The sequence below is a fragment of the Staurois parvus genome, unplaced genomic scaffold (genome assembly GCF_062004578.1).
Source record: "Staurois parvus isolate SC_StPar_1 unplaced genomic scaffold, SC_StPar_1.0 ptg000136l, whole genome shotgun sequence".
Classification (NCBI taxonomy): Eukaryota; Metazoa; Chordata; class Amphibia; order Anura; family Ranidae; genus Staurois; species Staurois parvus.
In genome coordinates, this window is record NW_028317932.1 from 5,380,011 (window position 1) to 5,401,526 (window position 21,516).

Genomic DNA, 21,516 nt, shown 5'->3' on the forward strand with positions numbered 1-21,516 from the left:
CCCCTAAGAGGACCTATCCTCCCAGATCTATCTAAATCTAAACAACAAATGTGTTGGCCATAATTGATCCTAGACCCCTTGCCATCGGCTGTATGCATACATGTGGCAACATGGTGGTTTTACTCTGAGTTGCCACATATATTCACACAGCCAATGTTGCTGTTCTGTGCTAGGAGCGTGGGGTCCCCAGCACTGTGACCTCACTGTCACTGACAGCTCCTGGTCACCATTTATGACTGGGGGCCAGTGGGGCGGGCTTCCCATAGAGTGATCACTGTGACAGCTAATCACAGTGATCACATGACCAAGAATCCCATGTAATGCCTCCTGCATTACGACCTTTAAAGGGCCAGCTCCTGCCTGCTGAAAAGGGATAAGCACAGTTGTGTTTTGATTTGACAATTAGAGAGCGGTTGGTATAAGACAATACACTGAGGAGTTGCACTCACCGGCTTCTGATTGACATGTCGGCTCCATTCTGGTGCCATGACTATTGGAAGAGGGTAGGTCTTTCCTAGAGTTACATTGGCATGGGATAGGGCAGAATTACTCAGTGCCCAGGGAGCATGAACATCACCGCCTTTTATCTGTTGCAATTCTGAAACCCACAGTCGGATATAATCGCCCTTAGAAAGACAAATTTAAAAAAATGAAACAAAAAGCTCAGCTGCACAGAAAGCAATTAAAATACTGTATGTAACAACATTATCAGAGTTATGATTTTAGTATGAAGCCCCTAACCACCCACACTTAATATTGCTAACTGCAGCTTGGCAAATCCTCTAAATCAGACCATATCTTGATGTGTCAGTCGCATGAGGCTTTCTGTGGGAACTCTCCCTTCTCTCTAGGTCTGAGCCACAGTAAAATCTATGTGTATATAGAAGGGAAATCAGGAAGTAACCTCTGCAACCCAACCTTACACCAGTATGATCTAAAATGCACTAAAACAGAAATATACAAGGAATGCTGGAGCAGACACTGGCAACTCTGGCTTGTAGTTATTTTAAAGAGCAACTTTAAGCATCAAGAGATCTCAATCAGTAATCTTCTAATTCTACCCAAGAATCACTAGAGAGCTCTACAAGATGTCAGATGGCTAGGTCTGCAATGTGCAACTCTCCTTTTATAAAAGTTTTAAACGGACCTTCACCCACAAGTGAAAGTACCACTTATCCTCCTTCCCACCCCGCCGCTAATACATTTAAGACTTTTTTTTCTTTTACAGAGAGCAGGTACTTTTTTTTTTGACAGGTATCCACTCCCACTTCCTCAATTGTCGCTTAGACAATAATGACATTGCTCGTCCCGCCCCCATATCCACCTGCAGCATCCTGGACACATCTCACATTCCAGGAGGCTGCAGGACCAGTGCAAAATGGAGAGTCTGCTGCGATTCCTCAGGAAGTTACAACTGACTCCCAATTCCAAGATGCCGGCACCGGGGACCCACAGGAGAGAGAAGAAACGGCTGCGGGAAGAAAATTGCTGGACTTCAGGGACTGTAAACATCTGGATTTTTAAAAAAGTCAGCTACAATATATTTGTAGATGCTGACTTTTACATTTTTTTTTTTAAAAAAGGGGAAGGATCTTCCTTGTTAAGAAAATTATTTCTGTCTAGACATCAATCAGATGAAAAGTTTCAAGGCTGTTTTGAAAAGTAGCTAAGAATGCACCTACTTTTATTTTTTCACAGAATTTTACTGAAATTGACACTTCAATACAGTTCTATCCACTGCAGCAGATTTGCAATGTGGTAGTTCCTGCTTCAACCTGCTGCACAAAAAATATATAGCGCATGCAATGGACATACCTGGAAATAAGGCATTTTGCCTCCTCTATGCGTTAGGGCTGCGCTGGAAATAGCTGCCAGCATAGCCTCAACATATCTGGTGTACAAGGGCCTTTACACTAAAATGTTAACAAATAAAATTGACAGATAAAAAAAAAAAAAAAAAGAAAGAATGGGCTTTCATAATCACAAAGGCCTCAAGTAAGAAGGGGCTTTTCATATCTTTAAATGGAGCCTCGAATCTGTGTTGCTATGGGCAATACATTCCCACATTATAGCTTGGATTATATAGGTCTAAAAAGAAAAGAAAAGGATCCCTGAAACAGAAAGTTTGAGGACTTCAAAGAGATGATGGTGATGTTAAAGCAGACAGGTAATATGGCTCTTTATTCAACAAAATACATACATTCCCATCATAATCCAGCCCTTGCTTTATCATATTGAACTTCCTATTCTCTCTCGGGTCATTCCCAATTCCGGCGCTATACAACCAGTTCCCATAGTTACTGCAAACATCATAATCCACCTAGAAAGAGAGATAAAATGAGACAATTAATTGACTATAGCTCTGTGCATCACAGTTTCCTTATCTGTAAGTCCACAGAACGGCACTGTAAAATGCGTAATTAGCAAATACTTCTCTGCAGAACAGAAAACACCAATAAGCCAAACAGGAATTGCCAGTTTCAGATGACTAAATACTATGGCGTTTAAAGGCTCAGGCTACCTTTTCTACCAGGTTTCAAGCTACATCTATATTTAACATGAAACATGGTAGCATATTTTAGTCCCAAAACCCACACCACCCACTATTATCTGTATTGCAGTGTGCATCCTCAAGGGAAAGCCTGTTACTGTATTTCTTGAATTTTAGCTCTGTGGGAATCTAGATTTTTTATAGAAAACGCAACAGCGATCCCTTCTCCTTCACCGCTGTAGTTCCTCCAGTCAGGTATGGACCTGAAACTGGGTGGAAGCTTTGCATGAGCCTGTGCGCTGCACCCACCATGCACTGACAGCGATTGCAATGCATAGGCTTCAATGGAAAAATATAGAAAATGCAAACTTTTATGAAAAAAATCTTAATGCAGTTACCAAAATAATGCAAAAGATGGAATATATTATTAATTACAAAACTTGTAAAACAGAAGACAGAAAAACACATATTAATAAATTATTTACATCACTTTAGCCTCTTTTACATGTTAATCTATACAAAAAAGTATACATTACTTTACAGCCTATTACTCTGCTGAAATGCATGATTAAATGTTTGTCAAACCATGCATCTAAGTGTGCTGTGTAGTAGTGTTGCAACTGCACCTCGTTGAAACAAAAAGGGTCAATTTTTTTTTTTTGTTTTTTTTAGATGCACTGTTTTTTTATTTGAAACATGCAAGTATTGTAAGTGTAGTGTGGCTGTGTGACTAGTCAAAGATAAAACCTTTTTTCTAGTAAATACTGCACAATGCAAAAAAAAATGTAATAAGGTAGGCCCATTGCATAGTAAAGAAACTCCTTGTGAAGAATACCCAATACCATGCTACCTGTGTAAAAATCTGCACATTATGCTTGCATAGAATCAGTTCTTCATTTCTATGATTTACACAAATAAAATAAAGAAGTTGTGGTCAAGATCACACTTCCCTTTGTCACCACAATTTAAAGTCGTTCCACTTGTTCATGCACATACTGGGTCTGTTGACACCTAACTCCAACAATTTCTCATGCAAACATCAATATGTCTTACTGCATTGATGTAGGCCAGGCATGTCCAAAGTCCGGCCCGCGGGCCATTTACGGCCCCGGGGTCGGTTTAATACGGCCCTCCCTGCTCTGTGTAATGTGGCCCTCCCACGGCCCTCCCTTCTATGGCAGACAGTCTTCTGCTTGAGAGCAGAGGGCAGTGCGCATGCCTGACTGCGGCGCGTTCTCCCTGGTCTGTGTAAATGCGGCTGTCGCACGGCCCTCCCTTCTGTGGCAGACAGTCTTCTGCTTGAGAGCAGTGCGCATGCGTGACTGCGCCATGCTGGGAGCGACAGAGGGCGGACGTCAGGGCTGGGTTTCCAGCGTGAAGTGTGTTTCTCTTCTCCTCCCGGCTGCCGAGCAGAGACTTCAGCTCCAGCTACCTTTTTCACCCTTCACATTAGTGCAGGTAAGTTTTTTTAAAATTTATTTTCAATACATTGTGAAAACTCAGCTGTCAGTTGATCTTAATATTATGAAATGAAAAGTATGTCGTTTACAATTAAATGCAAATAATTTATTTTATGCCAAGTTAATTGCAATGGTTCAAAGAATGTTCGGAAAAATGTTCGGCCCTCCACCATGTTCACTTCATCCAATCTGGCCCTCTTTGAAAAAAGTTTGGACACCCCTGATGTAGGCAAAACATAAAAAAAATAAAGACTGCAATGTGTTAACATGTTGGTCTACTCCTTGGTGCCGGGTTTATCACTGTTCATACACCTCCCTACATCTGTTAGTCACTGAACTCATATCCTGTCATCCTTGCAGCAGGTAAAGATACATGTCTTCACGTAATCAGAGGAGAGCAAAGGATGAGAGGAAACAGAGAAGGTAGAGAGATGCACTGCAATCTGTGGAGAGAAGTAATCCAGATGGAAGCATTAACTAGGATCAGGTTATACACACTCTTTATTATCAATTTAAAGTGGGCCTACAATCTTATAGGAAGCATCTAGAAAAGTGAAAGTGGCATTAAACCCACATTATAAAAAAAACAAAACCTATCAATAAATGTGGTATTACATGCTGTTCATACTCCGTCACAATGGAGGAAATTTACTAAAATTGGAGCACTGAGAATCTGGTGCAGCTGTGCATGGTAGCCAATCAGCTTCTAACTTCAGCTTGTTCAATTAAGCTTTGGCAATATAACCTGGAAGCTGATTGGTTTCTATGCAGAGCTGCACCAGATTTTGTACTCTCCAGTTTTAGTAAATAACACTGTATTGGATTAATTTTCTGTATTCTGCAATAAAACTGGTTGATCCTGCTGTTCTGTCTTCCCTGTTCCTGTTCATGTCCCCAATGCAGTTGGGGATTTTAACCACTTGCCTACCAGGCACTTATACCTCCTTCCTGCCCAGGCCAATTTCCAGCTTTCAGCGCTGTCACACTTTGAATGACAAATGCGTGGTCATGCAACACTGTGCCCATATGAAAGTTTTAGCATTTTGTTGTGACAGAGCTTTATTTTGGTGATATTTTATTTTATTTTTTCTTAAACAAACCAAAAACCACTGAAAAGTTTGAAAAAAAAAGTTTTTCTTAGTTTTTGTTATAAAATTTTGTAAATAAGTAATTTTTCTCCTTCACTGATGTGCGCTAATGAGGCTGGACTGATGGACACTGATAGGTGGCACTGATGAGCATTGACAGGCATCACTGATGGGGCACTGAAAGGCAGTACTCATATATGGCACTGATAGGCGACACTGACTAGCTCTGTTATGTAGCACTGACTGGCACTGTTATGTGGCACGGATAGGCAGCACTGCACACTGATAAGCGGCACTGACTGGCACTGATGGGTGGCACTGACTGGCACTGATAGGTGACACTGAATGCAGCTCAGATGGGCACTGATATGTGGCATTGATGTGGCACTGAAATATGGCACTGATGGGCACTGGCAGGTGGCATGGATGAGCACTGACAGCTGGCACTGATGGACACTGACAGGTGGCACTGCTGGGGCTACACAGATCATCAGGGCACACTGATCATCAGTGCTCTGATGATCTGTGTACATGTCCCCTCCGAGGAATGCCGATTACCGGCTCTCCTCTCCTCTGTCAGCGTGACAGCTCGTGAGGAGAGAAATGCTGATAACCGGCATTTCCCTGTTTACATGTGATCAGCTGTGATTGGACATGACCGAGCCAACATCTTTGGCTCTTTCCATTGATCGGTGATCTGCTGTGTCCGAGGGATCGCCGTGCTGCGCGCTCCCAAAGCTGCGCATGCACAGTTAGAATGGGAGGACGTCATATGACGTCCTCCCAGAACGAGAGAGCGGTCTTGCACCCGTTATTGTACTATATGGCGGGCGGGAGGCGGTTAAAGAGCAGTGATGGCAGCTACTGCACATGCTCAGTTTTCAGTGAGTTTCTATGCTGAGCACTTCCTCCCCATCACCTGACAGCAGCCCATGTGACCATAGAGTCATACATGTGGGCGTAAACACAGTGGTAAACAACAGCCCACTTCCTCCCTCCTCTTGGATACCCACAAACCAGCTAAACACAATTGGGGCAGAAAAGTACATGTAGATTGATGGAGGCTTCACCTTCCTTTTATTCTAAGACACAGACTGGAGGGGCGTGACAGCCTGTGAGTGGCAGAAATCCTCCCACACCATGTTATTGCCCATAAAGAATAAAGATTTGATTTCAAATACACAGTATATTTGTATGACGATTTAAAACAGTTTGATATTTATTTTTACTCTGTATCCCAAAGGCTGTTTTTTATTTTTATTTTTAACGTGTGACCTGTATCAGAGGACTAGAAGGTCTTCCTGCCACTGTTTGCCTGCAGACAGGCTGTCAAAGAGCTGGGTCATGTGACAGCTGTATATTTATTAGAAAAAAGGAACTTAGATTTTTTTTTTTTTTAATTAAAATAATTACAGTGCCATCATTCACATACAGAAAGAGAAGTGATAATGTAAAGTTTACAGTGTGCGTTTAGAATCACTTTAACTGCCCCTTAGCAGTACCATGACAAATTTACATTTTGTTTAAAACTCCTCCTGAAAATAGTGCACTTCATGTGTCAAGGCACTCCTATGCCTACAGCCTCATAGCTGTATATTTTAGTGTTCTCCTTGCTGGAGAGAAAGCTATACCCAAGAACATTTGATGCAAGGATCTCCCGTTTCTGCTTTATTCATCCTGTGGACCTGTCCTTTCTACACCTCTCCTGCTGTTGATTGATGATTCCCCACCAGTCATCAGATCACTAGTCTTCAAACCATGAGGAACCAAAGCCGTGTATCTACCAGAGAGTACAGAACAAGACATTGTAAGCCAGCAACAGGGAAAGATCGGCTGTAGGGAGCCCACAGGCAATATTGATGGTTTTTTTCCCTCCCCTGGCTGCTTTTTAGCTGCCACAATTTAGATCTTTTAATTCTCACTCAGAGCACTTCTGAAAGGTGCATTATATTATTTAACCACTTTTACCCCCTTCCTTCCCAGGCCAATTTTCATCTTTCAGTGCTGTCGCACTTTGAATGGCAATTGTGTGGTCATGCAACACTGCATCCAAACAACATTTTTATCTTTATCTGAGACATATAGAGCTTTCTTTTGGTGGTATTTAATCACCACTGGGTTTTTTATTTTTTGCTAAACAAACTAAAAAAGCCTGAAAATTTTGAAAAAAAAAAAATTTTGTAAATCAGTAATTTTTCTCCTTCACGGATGTGCGCTAATGAGGCTGCAGTGATGGGCGGCACTGATGGGCATTGACAAGCATCACTAATGGGCACTGAAAGGCAGCATTAATATATGGCACTGATTGGAACTGTTAGGTGGCACTGATAGGTGGCACTGAAAGGCAGCACTGATGTGCACTGATATGCGGCATTGATGTGCACTGGTAGGCACTGATATGTGGCATTGATGGGCACTGATAGGTAGCACTGATGGACACTGATGGGGCTACACTGATCAGCAGGGTACTGACCATCAGTGCACTGATGATCAGTGTAGATGTCCCCTCTGAGGAATGCTGCTTACCAGCTCTTCTCTCCTCATGCGCTGTCAGCGTGAACAGAGGACTTCTGATAAGCGGCATTTCCTGTTTACATGCATTCAGCTGTGATTGGACACAGCTGATCACATGACAGAGCCTGTTTCATCGACTCTTTACGGTGATGGGTGATCAGCAGTGTCCCAGGGACACAGCGCACCACCGATCCCCCTGATGCGTGCCCCCGGTGGCACGCATGCGCCGTTAGAGTGGGAGGACATCATGTGACGTCCTTCCTCCCAGAACGAGAGAGCTACCGCCCATCCGTCATTTCCTTATATGGCGGGTGGGAGGTGGGTAAACATGTCAGCAGATTTTTTTTATTCTATAAAATTGTTTTCCATTTACTTTGATATTATACTAACACTCGTAAGTTAAAACAGTGTATTGAGTTTGTGACAAATCCTCATTTTTACTATTACCTGCTACAAGGTCTGCAATGTGGCTTCTAGGACAATATGGCATGGTCTGTCAAATTTTAGCAGGGAGCTTCCTTTTCTGCTAAAGGCTATCCCTTCTTCAGTCTATCATGAATGCTGCTGCCAGACTCATCCACCTCACTAACCGTTCTGCATCTGCCACCTCTCTCTGCCAATCCCTCCACTGGCTTCCCATTGCCCAACGAATAAAATTCAATACATTAACAATAATGTATAAAGCCATTTATAACTCTGCCCCAAATTACATCAACAATCTTGTCTCTAAATATCACCCAAACCGTACTCTCTGCTCCTTGCAAGACCTCCTGCTCTCTAGCTACCTTGTCTCCTCCTCCCATGCTCATCTCCAGGACTTCTCCAGAGCTTCCCCCATCCTCTGGAACTCTCTACCCCAATTTATCAGACTATTGCCTACTCTGCTCACTTTTAGGCGATCTCTGAAAACCTATCTCTTCAGGGAAGCCTATCCTGCCATCAGCTAATAAAGGAATCTTCTACTCTTCCAACCACTCCATCCCCCCCAGTTACTACCTTTTGTACTACTAGCCCCTCCCTCCTAGATTGTAAGCTCCAAGGAGCAGAGCCTCCTTTCCCTCTTGTATTGTACTGTATCGTTGCTGTATTGTCTCCCGTTATATTGTAAAGCGCTGAGCAAACTGTTGACGCTATATAAATCCTGTATAATAATAACAAAAGGGATGTTCACTGTTTGAGCACAACTCTCTAAAGTTCTCAAAGATGTCGAGTTTCTCAGCCCAATAAATTGATGATGTAGTCCTGATCAGAAGCTTAGCAAAAATCCTACTGAATATGCTCCAGTGTTTCCAAAATTTAAGGAAACGTTCATTAAACGTTCATCAAAAGTTCATTAATTTATGCATTTCCTGAAGTTTTAAGAAGCGTAAACAGGCTGTACACTCATCAACTATGTTGAGTATATGCTGGAATGGGCCATCCGTCTGTCAACCCTTGTGTGGGCTGTATTATGTCATATGTGAACGTTCTCATTTATCAAGGTGATGACATATCTAGTAGTAGTCACATCCAGCTGGACTGTAATGCTGAAGAGGTTTTGCCACTTGTCCAACTAGCTTATTAGTTCAATTCAATATGAGCGGACGTGATATTTGATACATCATTGCGAACAGAGCTTTAGGAAAAGAAGACAGAACTTTACAGACAAAATTGCCATAAAAGTTATTATATTTATATGTTCACAAGGATCTCACCAGCAAATATTCAAACCACTCAGCGCCCATCCTCCAATCTATTCCAAGATCTTTAGTGAGAAAGCTGGCCACATTCTGGCGCCCTCTATTTGACATAAATCCAGTCATTGCCAGCTCACGCATATTAGCATCGACGAAAGGTACTCCAGTACGACCCTCTATAATGACAAACAGCAAAAGACAACTGTTAGGTGCAAGGATAATTCCGCAGCAGATACAGTCTACAGAGGCCTGTGTAAAGAAAAAAAAAACTGGTTAGACCCCAATTTATTGCATAGCCATCAATGCTGCCATGTATATGCTCCCTTACTAAAATGTGCTATCTTCTCAGGGTGCTGTGAGACACAGCAATCTGCTCTGCTTCATCTCTCGGAAAGATTATTCCACTTTCAACCCTGTACGTCAAAAAAAATAGAATTCGAATAGCTCTCCATTTCCCCATGTCTCTTTAAAAATGATGCAAATACAGAAAATACCTTCCAGAAATCCAGTGAGCACATAACATACTGTGCTGCACTGAAATCCTGAACAATGTGACCAGTCCTAACCAGTTCACTTCTATGGTCTACAGAACACCCCTTCCCCTCTCAATTCTATGGAGATACGGAGAGATGGAGAAGTGTTGTAGTCATAAAGCCCTTCCTACCCTAGGGTGATAACCCTGCTCCTCCATAGATACAGTACAGTTAGCAAGCGCTGTTACCCTAGAACAGGAAATATGTTACCGGCAGGATCACCAAGTGAAAAGAAAAAAAACACTTCTAAAAAACATGTAAACTGCAACATGATACATTTTTGTTCATGGGCTTAGATACACTTTAGGACGGCTTCACAGTGCCCCTATGAGCTTTTGCTAAAGTGCAGCTAATCCACAGTTTTTGTGCAAGTTAGTTGAGCTTTCCCAAAAACTTCTATGAAGTCCTGCAGTTTTGGTGCACTTTCTGCGAAGGTAACATGCGAGTTAGCTGTAGTTTGCCCAAGCAGCAGGACTGCACCAGGGTTGTGAGAAGCCGCCCTTAAAGTGGTACTAATGTCTTGTTTAAAAAAACAAACAAACATGTTATACTTACGTGCTCTGTGCAGTGGTTTTGCACAGAGCAGTCTGAATCCTCTTCTTGGGTCCCCTGCCAGCGCAGGGGGGCTGGGGGGCTGCAACATACAGATGTTTTTTTACCTTCATGCATACAATGCATGAAAGTAAAAAACCTTGAGCCTTTACAACTACTTTAACCGCTTCCATACCGGGCACTTTTACCCCCTTCCTGACCAGGCCATTTTTCAGGTTTCAGCGCTCTCACACTTTGACAATTGCGCGGTCATACACCACTGTACCCAAACTAAAATTTTATCATTTTCTTCACCCAACTAGAGCTTTCTTTTGGTGGTATTAAATCACCACTGGGGTTTTTATTTTTTGCTAAATTAACAAAAAAAGACCGAAAATTTTGAAAAAAAAACCCCCAAAAAAACACGTTTTTCTTTGTTTCGGTTATAAAAGTTTGCAAATAAATAAGTGTTCTTCATAAATTTAGGCCAAGATGTGTTCTACTACATGTCTTTGGTGAAAATAACCCAAATTATGATGTATTATTTAGTTTGTAGGAAAGTTATAGAGTTCACAAACTATGGTATAGATCTGAATATTCATCAATCCTGAAGTACTGACAGCCAATCTAATTTCTTGAGGTCCAAGAATGTCAGAACAGTACAGATATCCCCCAAATGACCACTTTTTGTAAAGTAGACAGTCCGACATATTTCATAAGAGGCACGGCGAGTCTTTTGAAGTTGTAATTTTTTTGTCATAATTTTTCGGAAAATGAAACAAATTATTTTCACTATTTTTTATTTTTTTTTTACATACTGTCACCAGTGCAGTACAGCATCATCATATAACTGGCATGGCAGTGATCAGGGACACTGACTGGTGACAGTATGAAAAAAAAAATTATAAATATAAAAAATTTGTTTCTTACTTTTAATTTTTTATTAATTTTTTTCAAAGATTTTTTTTCATATTTCACTATGACCAAAGTAGCACAATGTTACCATAGTAACATTGTACTACTTTGGGGAAGTGATCAGTATTTTTTTTTTTTTTTGTTTTACACAATTTGCTTATAGCAAGCATTTACCTGAATGACTTCGACTCATTCAGGGGTTTGTTTTTGTGCTTAGCTGTGATTTGGCCACGGCTAATCACATGACACAGCTGGGCTGTGATTGGCCCAGTTTGTGCATGTGATCGCTGTGACCATTCACAGCTAGACACACTAGTATACAATGGATGGCATGAAAGGAAGCCATCAATTGTATACAACTGTCATGTGACCTGCTGTGATTGGTCACATCTGGTCACATGGTACCGGCAACGGGGCCGGTACTCAGATCTGTCATTGACCGTGTCCGAGGTACATGGCCGGTGACAGATCGCGCCGCTGCGCGGCTCTCCGGGCATGCAAACTGCGCATGCCTGAAAGGACGCCATATGGCGTCCACCCGGAGGGACAAGGGGTTTTGCAGGCCGCCATCTGGCTATAGGCCGGGCGGGAACCGGTTAAGGTTCCCACTAGCATATTGTCAACTTCATTAATTACTAGTACCAGCAGACTTGATGACTTTCCAGCAAACAAACAACAAACCCCCCCCCCCCCAAAAAAAAAACCAAACAACTGCCATTTTGCCCAGTCAGGAAAAAAGTTACGGAGTCTCTATAAAGCCCCCATCCCAACCCACGTATATTTACCTTCACAATGCTCCCCCATTACTCTTTCCTCCACTGCATCTGGCAAAAATAAAAACATGCTTCTGGGTACGAAGGAGCATGTGACTGCCTTCTATGATGCGCTGTTCAGGCCTAACGACAAATACTAGACATGCACTGTCAAAGGACGGCGGAAGTAACATCACCGCCCCGTTCAAGATCCGACATTAAGCATAGACTGGGTACTTTATGATGACTGCGATGGTGAAAGGAGCAAAAGGGGAGGCAAGTGTAAGTGGGTCAGGAGGTGGACCTCAAAGAAGGTTTTCACCTTGCCCTTGATGGGCAAAATAGCAAGGTCTTTCAGCTTACAGGAGTTTGGATTCTCTGCGTTCCTGCCCTTAATACTAGTCCAGGTTCTGTCCAAAAAGTGCACAAGCAGACTGGAAATACTGTGAACCCTTTGACTTTAATATAGCAATACATAAAATAGTTATTTGTGTGTTTTATCATTTTCTACAAAATAAAAGGCAAGAGCGGTACTAACCTTTCCAGGCATCAAACAGTTGTTGATCTTTCTTCCAGGGGACATCTTTATCCTGAAGACCTAAATATTAAAAACATGTTAAATACTGTACTCAGTATTAAAAGAAAAACAGTCCGAGTACACATTTTTACTGTGGAACAGGTAAAGGGTTGCTATCTGTACTAAACAATTAGCACAGCTTTTACAACTTGTTTAAGTTTGGCCAATCAGTGATCACATGAATAGTAGTAAGCAAGATGTCACTTCCTGACATTGCTTACTAATAGTGAAATCTGTGAATGATCACAGAGGTCACATGGTACAAGGCTATTCACAACAGCCTTGTACCATGTGACAAGCTGTGACCAATCACAACTCTCACAGTATTTCTCAATGGCTGCATGAATGCAGCCAGAGAGAAGGAGAAATGATTGCTTTTACAGCCTTTACAAAAAAATAAAAAATCTTCAACACCCCCCACCAGTAGTACAGGGTCGCTATGGTGACACTCTACTGCAAGGGTGACGGTATGTTAAAAAAAAACCCCATAAATAATAATATAAAAAAAAAAAATGTAAAAAATTTTTTTGAAAAATTATGATTTTTGGTTATAAACTAATTTGGGTTATTTTTTTTTTACTAAAAAAATAGCTGAATACATTTTGGCCAAGATTCATGAAGAAAGGTTATTTGCTAAATTTTATAAGAAAAACACTTTTTTTCAAAATGTTTGGACTTTTTCATTTATATAGCAAAAAAATAAAAATCCCAATGGTGAATAAATACCACCAAAATAAAGTTTATCGGTCTCAAAAAAATGCTAAAAAATTAACATGGGTACAGTGTTGCATGACTGCGCAATAGTCATTCAAAGTGTGATAGCACTGAAAGCTGAAAATTGGCCTGGACAGGAAGGGGGTGAAAGTGTCCAGACTTGAAGTGGTTAAATACAGCTAGTACTGTGTAAATTCCCACATCTGGGTTTATATTAGCTTCCTGTAATCCCCCTGAACACAGACATCTCTATTTTTGTATTGCTTTCATACAAGAGGTCCAATATTCACAGATACGATATTGCCCTGGATGGCTTGGTCTACTGTCCATTTGGGTTTCATGGAGTACAGAGAGATGCAGCCAAGCAGAAAATGAGATCACAATTCTGAAAGATTGGCTCACTCTTTTCAGTTTCAGTGCTCATTGCACACAGTATGGAGACTTGCAAAGAATTTAGGTTTCCAATGACAAAAAAAATCTAAGACAGACATCTTTGGAAGTATTTTACCTCTCAGAAAGAAAATTCTGCTGCCATATTTTAAAGCCACAAAACGGAAGTAATCCCGCCACAGAAGTTCAAAAATCACCCTAGAAAAGAAAGTTAATACTGTAGTTTAAATCGCAGAACACTGAAACATAAAAGTGAACCAAACCTAACCTAAAAAGGTAACAATATTGCTGGTACAATATATTGTGGTACCAGCAAGTATTCATGTTAACCTTCAAGCCAATCCTCATTTCCCATGGATCCTAGGACCGGGCTGTACACGGGAACTCTGTTTCCCTCCAAGTTGACATACTGGGGGTTATTTACTAAAGCTAAGAAAGTGCAAAATCTGGTGCACCTCTGCACAGAAACCAATCAGCTTCCAGGTTTTATTGCCAAACCTTAACTGAACAAGCTAATGTCAGAAGCTGATTGGCTACCATGCACAACTGCACCAGATTCTGAGTGCACCAGTTTTAGTAAATCTACCCTAAGCCTCACCACCTAGTCATCCATCTTGCACTGTTGTGTGTGAGCACATGGCAGGTATTCAAGGGAGTGACATGTTACCAGGGGGTAAAACATGTATGAACAAAAACATGCATTTTCATGGGCTTCCATTGACTTCTATGGTCCAAAAAACACATGAAACTGGAACAAAAATTGAAACTGAACGTTTGTCGAAAATGCCGGAATCACAGTGCACAATTATTAACAGGCTCTATCAATAACCTTGCCAATGATTACACATACATTTTTGTGCATGTAGTCAATATGACTTTAGTACTTCTTTTAATGGAAGCGGAAAAACAAAAGACTTACCGGCAGGATCAAAAGGGAATAAAGTTTTGTTACAGGGAGGACTAAGAAAAACAAAAGACAGCTGTGTTAAAGTGGTTGTAAAGGCAGAAGGTTTTTTTATCTTAATGCAAAAAACCTTCTGTGATCAGACCCCCAGCCCCTCTAAATACTTATCTGAGCCCAATCTTGATCCAACACTGTGCCCGAGAGCAGCATTTCCGCTCTCTCTCCTTACAGGACAAAGAGGCAACACCACTGGCTCCTGATGCTGTCAATCAAATCCTGTTGAGGAGGGAGCAGGACCAAGACACATGGTGTGTTTCAATAGACACACATAGCCCAGGATCATGCCCGCATGAGTGCTCCCATAAAAAGTAACTTGCTATGGACTTAGAAGGGAGGAAGAGCCAGGAGCATCAGCAGGGGACCCCAGAAGAGAAGGATCGGGCTGCTCTGTGCAAAATCATTGTACAGAGCATGCAAAACATCATTTTTATGCTAGCCACAGATTGCATCATATATGTCATTTTTTTTATTTTGCCTATAGTTCCGCTCAGGGAAAACTCAAGACTTTGTTAGACCCTGTATCTAGGATCCCAAAAGTTCATTAGGTTCAGCCTGACTCGATTTTATCCTGGGAATGAGGTGAGAAGTCCCCATACTGGTGCTGCATCACAGCGCTGTATGCAGCCGACACTACATAAAATTTATATAGCGCTAACATCAGGCACATTTCTCAGAAAGGGAAATTGTTTGTGCCAGCTGGTCCAAATGAACTAGTTAAAGTGAAATGAAACCTGGAATTTAAAGTTTTAAAGGCTGACTCAGGTTCACTTTAAAATTACTTGAAAAGGGTATAAAGAAAAAGTATAACAGAGAATCTAAAAATACCTTTTCTGGAAAAAAAAAAACAAAAAACAAAAAAAAAAAAACTTCCCGACTCCTTCCAGTGTTTATCACATGTCCAAAACCCAAAACATTGTCATATTATCTCTTGGGGATCAGAGTTCAGATTGATTGATCATTCATTTATTTGATGTAACATGACAAAATGTCTCGGCTATAAGACATGCAGGTAGCACTGAAAGGATACAAAGCAGCATGCCCATGCTGACAGGAGAGAGATCTATGTAGTTTATACACAGATGTCTCTCCTCTCAGCACCTGCCGACGATCACCGAGTCCCGACTGGGACCTGGTGATTGACATCCCCAGCAGCCAATAATGGCGTGGGTAGGGTGTGCACACCCCCCCTATCAGGAAATGCAAATCATGTGTATATGTTTGTGTGTCTGTGTGTATATATATATATATATATATATGTATATATATATATATATATATATGTATATATATATATATATATATATATATATGTATATATATATATATATATATATATATAGATAGATAGATAGATAGATAGATTTAGAGAGAGAGAGAGACACACACACACACACATATATGTACACGTGATTTTGCGCAGCTGTGCCACCCTGTAACAGTACTTCTGCTATAGAGCGGATGGCAACTCGTTAAATAACAAAATGCAAGCTTTTAACAACTTGCGGCGGGTAAGAAAACGTCATATCCTGTGCAGGAAGCATTTCTTGTTTATTATACCAAACTTTCTACGTTACAAATCAGCCGAAAGACATAGTGCTGCTAGTCTAAAGCTGGTCATACACTAGTAGAATTTTCATTGAAAGAACGAATGTTCAATTAAAAATTCTACTTATTAGTGGAGTCAGACTGACATACGAGTCGACCACAGCGATGAGGAGATTAGAAGGAACAGGATGGGAAATTACGTTTGAATATTCACACATATGTACGTTCGAAACTCTACTAGTATATGGCCAGCCTAATTTACAGGCAATGTCATTACCAGACAGCCATGTAAAAAAGTAAAATTATGCACTTGAATTTTTGAACATTTCAGAATGTTACAAAATGTTGCTCATGTTCTAATGTGTTGCATAGTATAGGAATTAAAATAAAGCTAATGACGTATACATGAAGCTAGTCCCCATAAAACAACTCGAGAGTCCCCATGTTTGATACAATCTTACCAAACAACCCAGGTGTCTCCAAATTGTCTACAAGTCTGGGATACAGTGGCCCTGTCACTCCTAACATGGCAAAATCTAATGTGTTTTGTCCTCACCTTTGGGTGAGGTTGTATCAAAATTGGGGATCCCACGTTATAGGAAGACAACACATCACACAGGAGAGCAAGCAGAAGCTCAGAGTGAAAATGTTTGTCTGCAATATACAAAACAAAAACGCAGATGTGCACCATATATGTACACTGGGTATAAAGTACAGTTGTGTCCAAAATTATTCAACCCCCACTGAAATTGAGTGTTTTGGCCAGTTTGACATTGCTTTTGATCATTCAGTCATCTTGCTTACATTTACATTAAAGAGGCACTTGTAGGTCAGACAAATATAACATAACAGTTATAATGAAATAACCACAAATGTCTTTTCTGTGCTCACAGCATTATCAGTTTTATTCAACCCCCAAGTGACATTCAATCTTAGTACTTAGTACAGCATCCTTTTACAGTTATAACAGCTTTTAAACGTGAAGCATAGCTTGACACAAGTGTCTTGCAGCGATCTACGGGTATCTTCGCCCATTCTTCATGGGCAAAGGCCTCCAGTTCAGTCACATTCTTAGGCTTGCGCACTGCAACTGCTTTCTTTAAGTCCCACCAGAGGTTCTCAATCGGATTTAAGTCTGGTGACTGCGATGGCCACTCCAAAATGTTCCAGCCTTTCCTCTGCAACCATGCTCTAGTGGACTTGGAGGTATGCTTGGGATCATTGTCCTGTTGAAAGGTCCAACGTCTCCCAAGCCTCAGGTGTGTGACGGACTGCATCACGTTTCCATCCAATATCTCCTGGTACTGAAGAGAATTCATGGTACCTTGCACACGCTGAAGCTTCCCTGTACCTGCAGAAGCAAAACAGCCCCAAAGCATGATTGACCCTCCACCATGCTTCACAGTAGGCAAGGTGTTCTTTTCATCATAGGCCTTGTTCTTCCTCCTCCAAACATAGCGTTGATCCATGGGCCCAAACAGTTCTAATTTTGTTTCATCAGTCCACAGAACACTATCCCACAACTTTTGTGGTTTGTCCACATGGCTTTTGGCATACTGCAGTCGACTCTTCTTATTCTTTGGAGACAGCAAGGGGGTACGCCTGGGAGTTCTGGCACGGAGGCCTTCATTACGCAGTGTGCGTCTTATTGTCTGGGCTGAAACTTCTGTACCCACATCTGACAAATCTTTTCTCAGTTCCTCAGCAGTCACACGGGGACTTCTCTCCACTCTACGCTTCAGGTAGCGCACAGCAGTCGAAGTCAGCATCTTCTTTCTGCCACGACCAGGTAGCGTTTCAACAGTGCCCTTTGCCTTGAATTTGCGAATGATGCTTCCTAAGGTGTCTCTTGGTATGTTTAACATCTTTGCAATCTTCTTATAGCCATTGCCCTTCCTGTGAAGAGAAATCACCTCTTCTCTTGTCTTCCTGGACCATTCTCTTGCCTTCACCATGTTTGTAACCACACCAGTAAATGTCTAGAAGGAGCTGAGTATCACAGTCATTTTAAAGCTGCCTAATTGGTGCTTATTATGCTTGATTGCTGCTCGGTGACATCCACAGGTGTTTTCAATACCTGATGGAAAGCACCTGTATGAACCTCTGTTCTTCAGAGTGGTAGTCTTTAAGGGGTTGAATAATTGTGGCAATGAAGAAACCACATAAGAACCATTTACTACTGTATTACATAAACAATTGATGTCATTTTAGTTGCATTTGGGTAGTTACAACGTCCTTGTAGGATTTGATTCTGAATACAATTCCAAATGTACACTATAGTCCCTAAACCCCTTTACAGCATTGGGGGTTGAATAATTTTGGACACAACTGTATATGTATGTGGTCCTAGAATCAGCTCATTACATTGATGTTATCATACTGATATTGCCCAGTATACAGTGGATTTCATGTGCATGTTTCTTCACTTTGCGCCATAGGAATGGTTGCGCCAGAACTGTGACATCTACACGATGAAAGCTACTGAAACCAGCTGCGATTGATGTTCTTTCATGATTTGCATAACATGATTTGTCTCTTATTGAAAATATATGGAATGGAAATATGGATACGGACAATCAAATCAGTAGATGACTGACACAGCACCCCAGATTCTTTCAAGAAATCTACCATAAACATGTTTTAAAAACTTCTTTATCTCTCTTACCAATATGTACTTTGATTTGCAGTTCGTTCTTTCTCATATCTGCGGATCTGCTCAAAGATATATCTGGGGGAAATGCAGCCACAAGCAAGCCTGTAATACAGTAATACTGCTAGTCATAAATCATTACCCTGAATTGCTAAAAGGCAAAATATATCTCTCTCTCTTTCTCTCAGTGAAAAATTACCAGTTAATCTTTATCACACTGAATGGGCAGAAACAACATAGCACTCTGACAATACACGCTGCCTTATGTTACAATGCTACAGAGCTGTAGCTGAGTCCAGACTATTCATGCTTTGCAGGATAAAGTATGATTAATGGCATTTTGGGTTTTATTTAAAGCAGATCTTCACCCCCGCCCCCATTTTCTTTAACCTCTGTTTGATAGGGTGCGGGTTCGGATACTCACCCACCAAGTAGATCCTGTATCCTGCTGAGATGCTCTTCTCTTCTGCCACTGATTGGTTCCTGTCAGGGGCAGACTGACAACTCATGGGGCCCTGGGCAATAGGGGATCATGGGGCCCCTGTGTCCTTGCCCAAACTCAAAAAAGCCTATGAAAAAGGTACCAGGGGCATCTCATGGGGCCCCCTATTGATCCCGGGCCCTCGGGCAGTGCCCTAGTTTCCAAATGGTCAGTCCGCCCCTGGTTCCTGTGCCATTAGTTCTTGTGTGACATCATCAGCAGGTTGCCAGGCTCTTCCAGACTCAGCCGGCAGGCCTCCCTCAGAATATGTGACAAGCATATCCCAGGAGGCACAGTCCACGTCATTTGCCTATGTGATTGACGTGCATGGGGGGCAGGAAAGAAAAGAAAAAGGAAGAGGAAGGGGGTGGAGAGAAGGAAAGTATTTTTTTTTAGGGTGAAGATCCGCTTTAATCCCTTCTTTGTTCCCAGAACATCAGCTAAGACAACCACTAAATCATCACAGGCATTTTGCTCTTCAATCTAAACGTGGAACCCCAACAGGGAAATTCCACAGGAGTTAGACTTTTCCAGGAGTGCTGCTGGAGTTCCAATTCATCTATTCAAGTAGGAACCGGCCCGCAGCTCACTGGAGTTTAAAAAAGCAGGAGTTCAGAGTTGAGGTTAGTGATTAGTTTGGAGGTCACCAAAGCTCATCTCTAATCAGTAAGCTCTATAAAGAGGATAATATCTCAATACATTTGGCATGGTCTACTAACACAACAGAATCAAGAAAATCTAACTGTTCTTGGTGATGGAAGCGTGCAACGAAATTACATTAAGGTTTAATTCGTATTAACACAGTATAAATAGCATAGCATAAATCTGGTGGAAGAACAAAAAAAATCTGTGTGCTTTAATTCTCTCCCGGCTGGGGGATCCACCATAAAATCTACTAACAGGAATGAGGGCTAACTTTATTAAACAAGCTCATATACATTGCTATGCCCAGGCTACTGTGACCATCTATAGGGCTTCTGTGGGCTCTGGAAACTATGTAATGCTTTATTTTCGTGGAAGGGAAAATGCTTATACCATATAAGCATTCTTCCAACTTACCACCAGTGTAATGGAGCCCTTCTCCCAATGACAACTTATGTCAGGGTGTCCTTTCACTGGCTCCCAATGTAAGGGGGCACTTTTCCAATTGCCACCAGTGTGGAGGAACATTAATATTTTTGCTAGTTGTTTTTATTATTATCTGTAATATTTCTATTATTTGTTTTTGCTATAGTATAACAAATATATCTATCATGTACTACAAGTAAATTAAAATTATAATAATTTTACCACCATATGGTGGAACAGAAAAATATTGGTATACATACCATGGAGCAAATTTGGTTGAATAATCCATTCCTATTAGTCCATTTCGTGTATCTTTATAGGAAGCTACAAGATTCTGTACAAAGGTAGAAGTCAAATTAGAAATCTGGGGCTCCTTCTGAAAGCAAACTATATGTATCTGAATTTAAAGGCAAGTTTCAAAGTACATAAAGCATCATTGTCAGCTATGTACTGTCATGATAGTAATAAAGCTGGTAAATCCTAATATGGTCAATAATAAAGCCAATACTAGTAAACTAGTAGCTGACCACACATGGACTGATCTTGTTATATACACCAATGGCATGTCCACCTGTTGCCCACCTCATCTGGCTGAACACTTCTACATCCCTGGAGACTGCTAGGACAGAAAACAAATGCAGGATAAATTCAGATAAGATCATTGTGGTCATTCCATCTATGCTTATTTATCATGCCTTGACAATTTTTCATAGGAGGGTTGATGGGTGTAATACCATCATTTTAACTAATATAGGTCTGTTCAAACCTATACTTGTACATTACAGGACACACTAAGAGAACAGCCCGTCACACAGCAGTGTTCTTCCTGAAGGGCTTAAAAACCAGCAGCACCTTACAAGCACAACAGTTTACTATGGATTATGGACTTAAGGGCTTGAAGATGAAGATTGAAGAAGTTCTGTAGCGCAGACCATAGAAGAAGCGTCTCTTTCTCTGTAGACGTTAGTGAAGCTGGCTTAGTCACCAAAATAAGGATTATCCACGACGCTTAGAAACATTTTATAGTGTAAGCTCACCTTTTCAGAAAAAATTATAAGGTGAACTAACATTCTACACCCCTCCACCCGGTCCCTGCTTTATTTACCTCAGTGGGTGATGAGCAGTCAGTGCTCATACAGCCGGTGTAGCAGTCCAAGGATTTCAAAT

The 21,516-nt window shown here is 41.2% G+C and overlaps 1 protein-coding gene across 1 annotated transcript in view; it reads right to left on the reverse strand.

Annotated features, from left to right (window-relative positions):
* LOC149465922 (cryptochrome DASH) overlaps positions 1-21,516 on the reverse strand; it is a 48,404-nt gene that overhangs the window by 6,188 nt on the left and 20,700 nt on the right. Inside the window, exons 7-13 of the mRNA XM_089673144.1 lie at positions 20,610-20,683; positions 18,816-18,905; positions 13,760-13,839; positions 12,499-12,558; positions 9,248-9,405; positions 2,201-2,320; positions 450-626 (exon numbers count right to left, since the gene is read on the reverse strand). Coding sequence (XP_089529270.1) covers positions 450-626; positions 2,201-2,320; positions 9,248-9,405; positions 12,499-12,558; positions 13,760-13,839; positions 18,816-18,905; positions 20,610-20,683 — 759 coding nt within the window. The remainder of the gene's footprint in view (positions 1-449; positions 627-2,200; positions 2,321-9,247; positions 9,406-12,498; positions 12,559-13,759; positions 13,840-18,815; positions 18,906-20,609; positions 20,684-21,516) is intronic.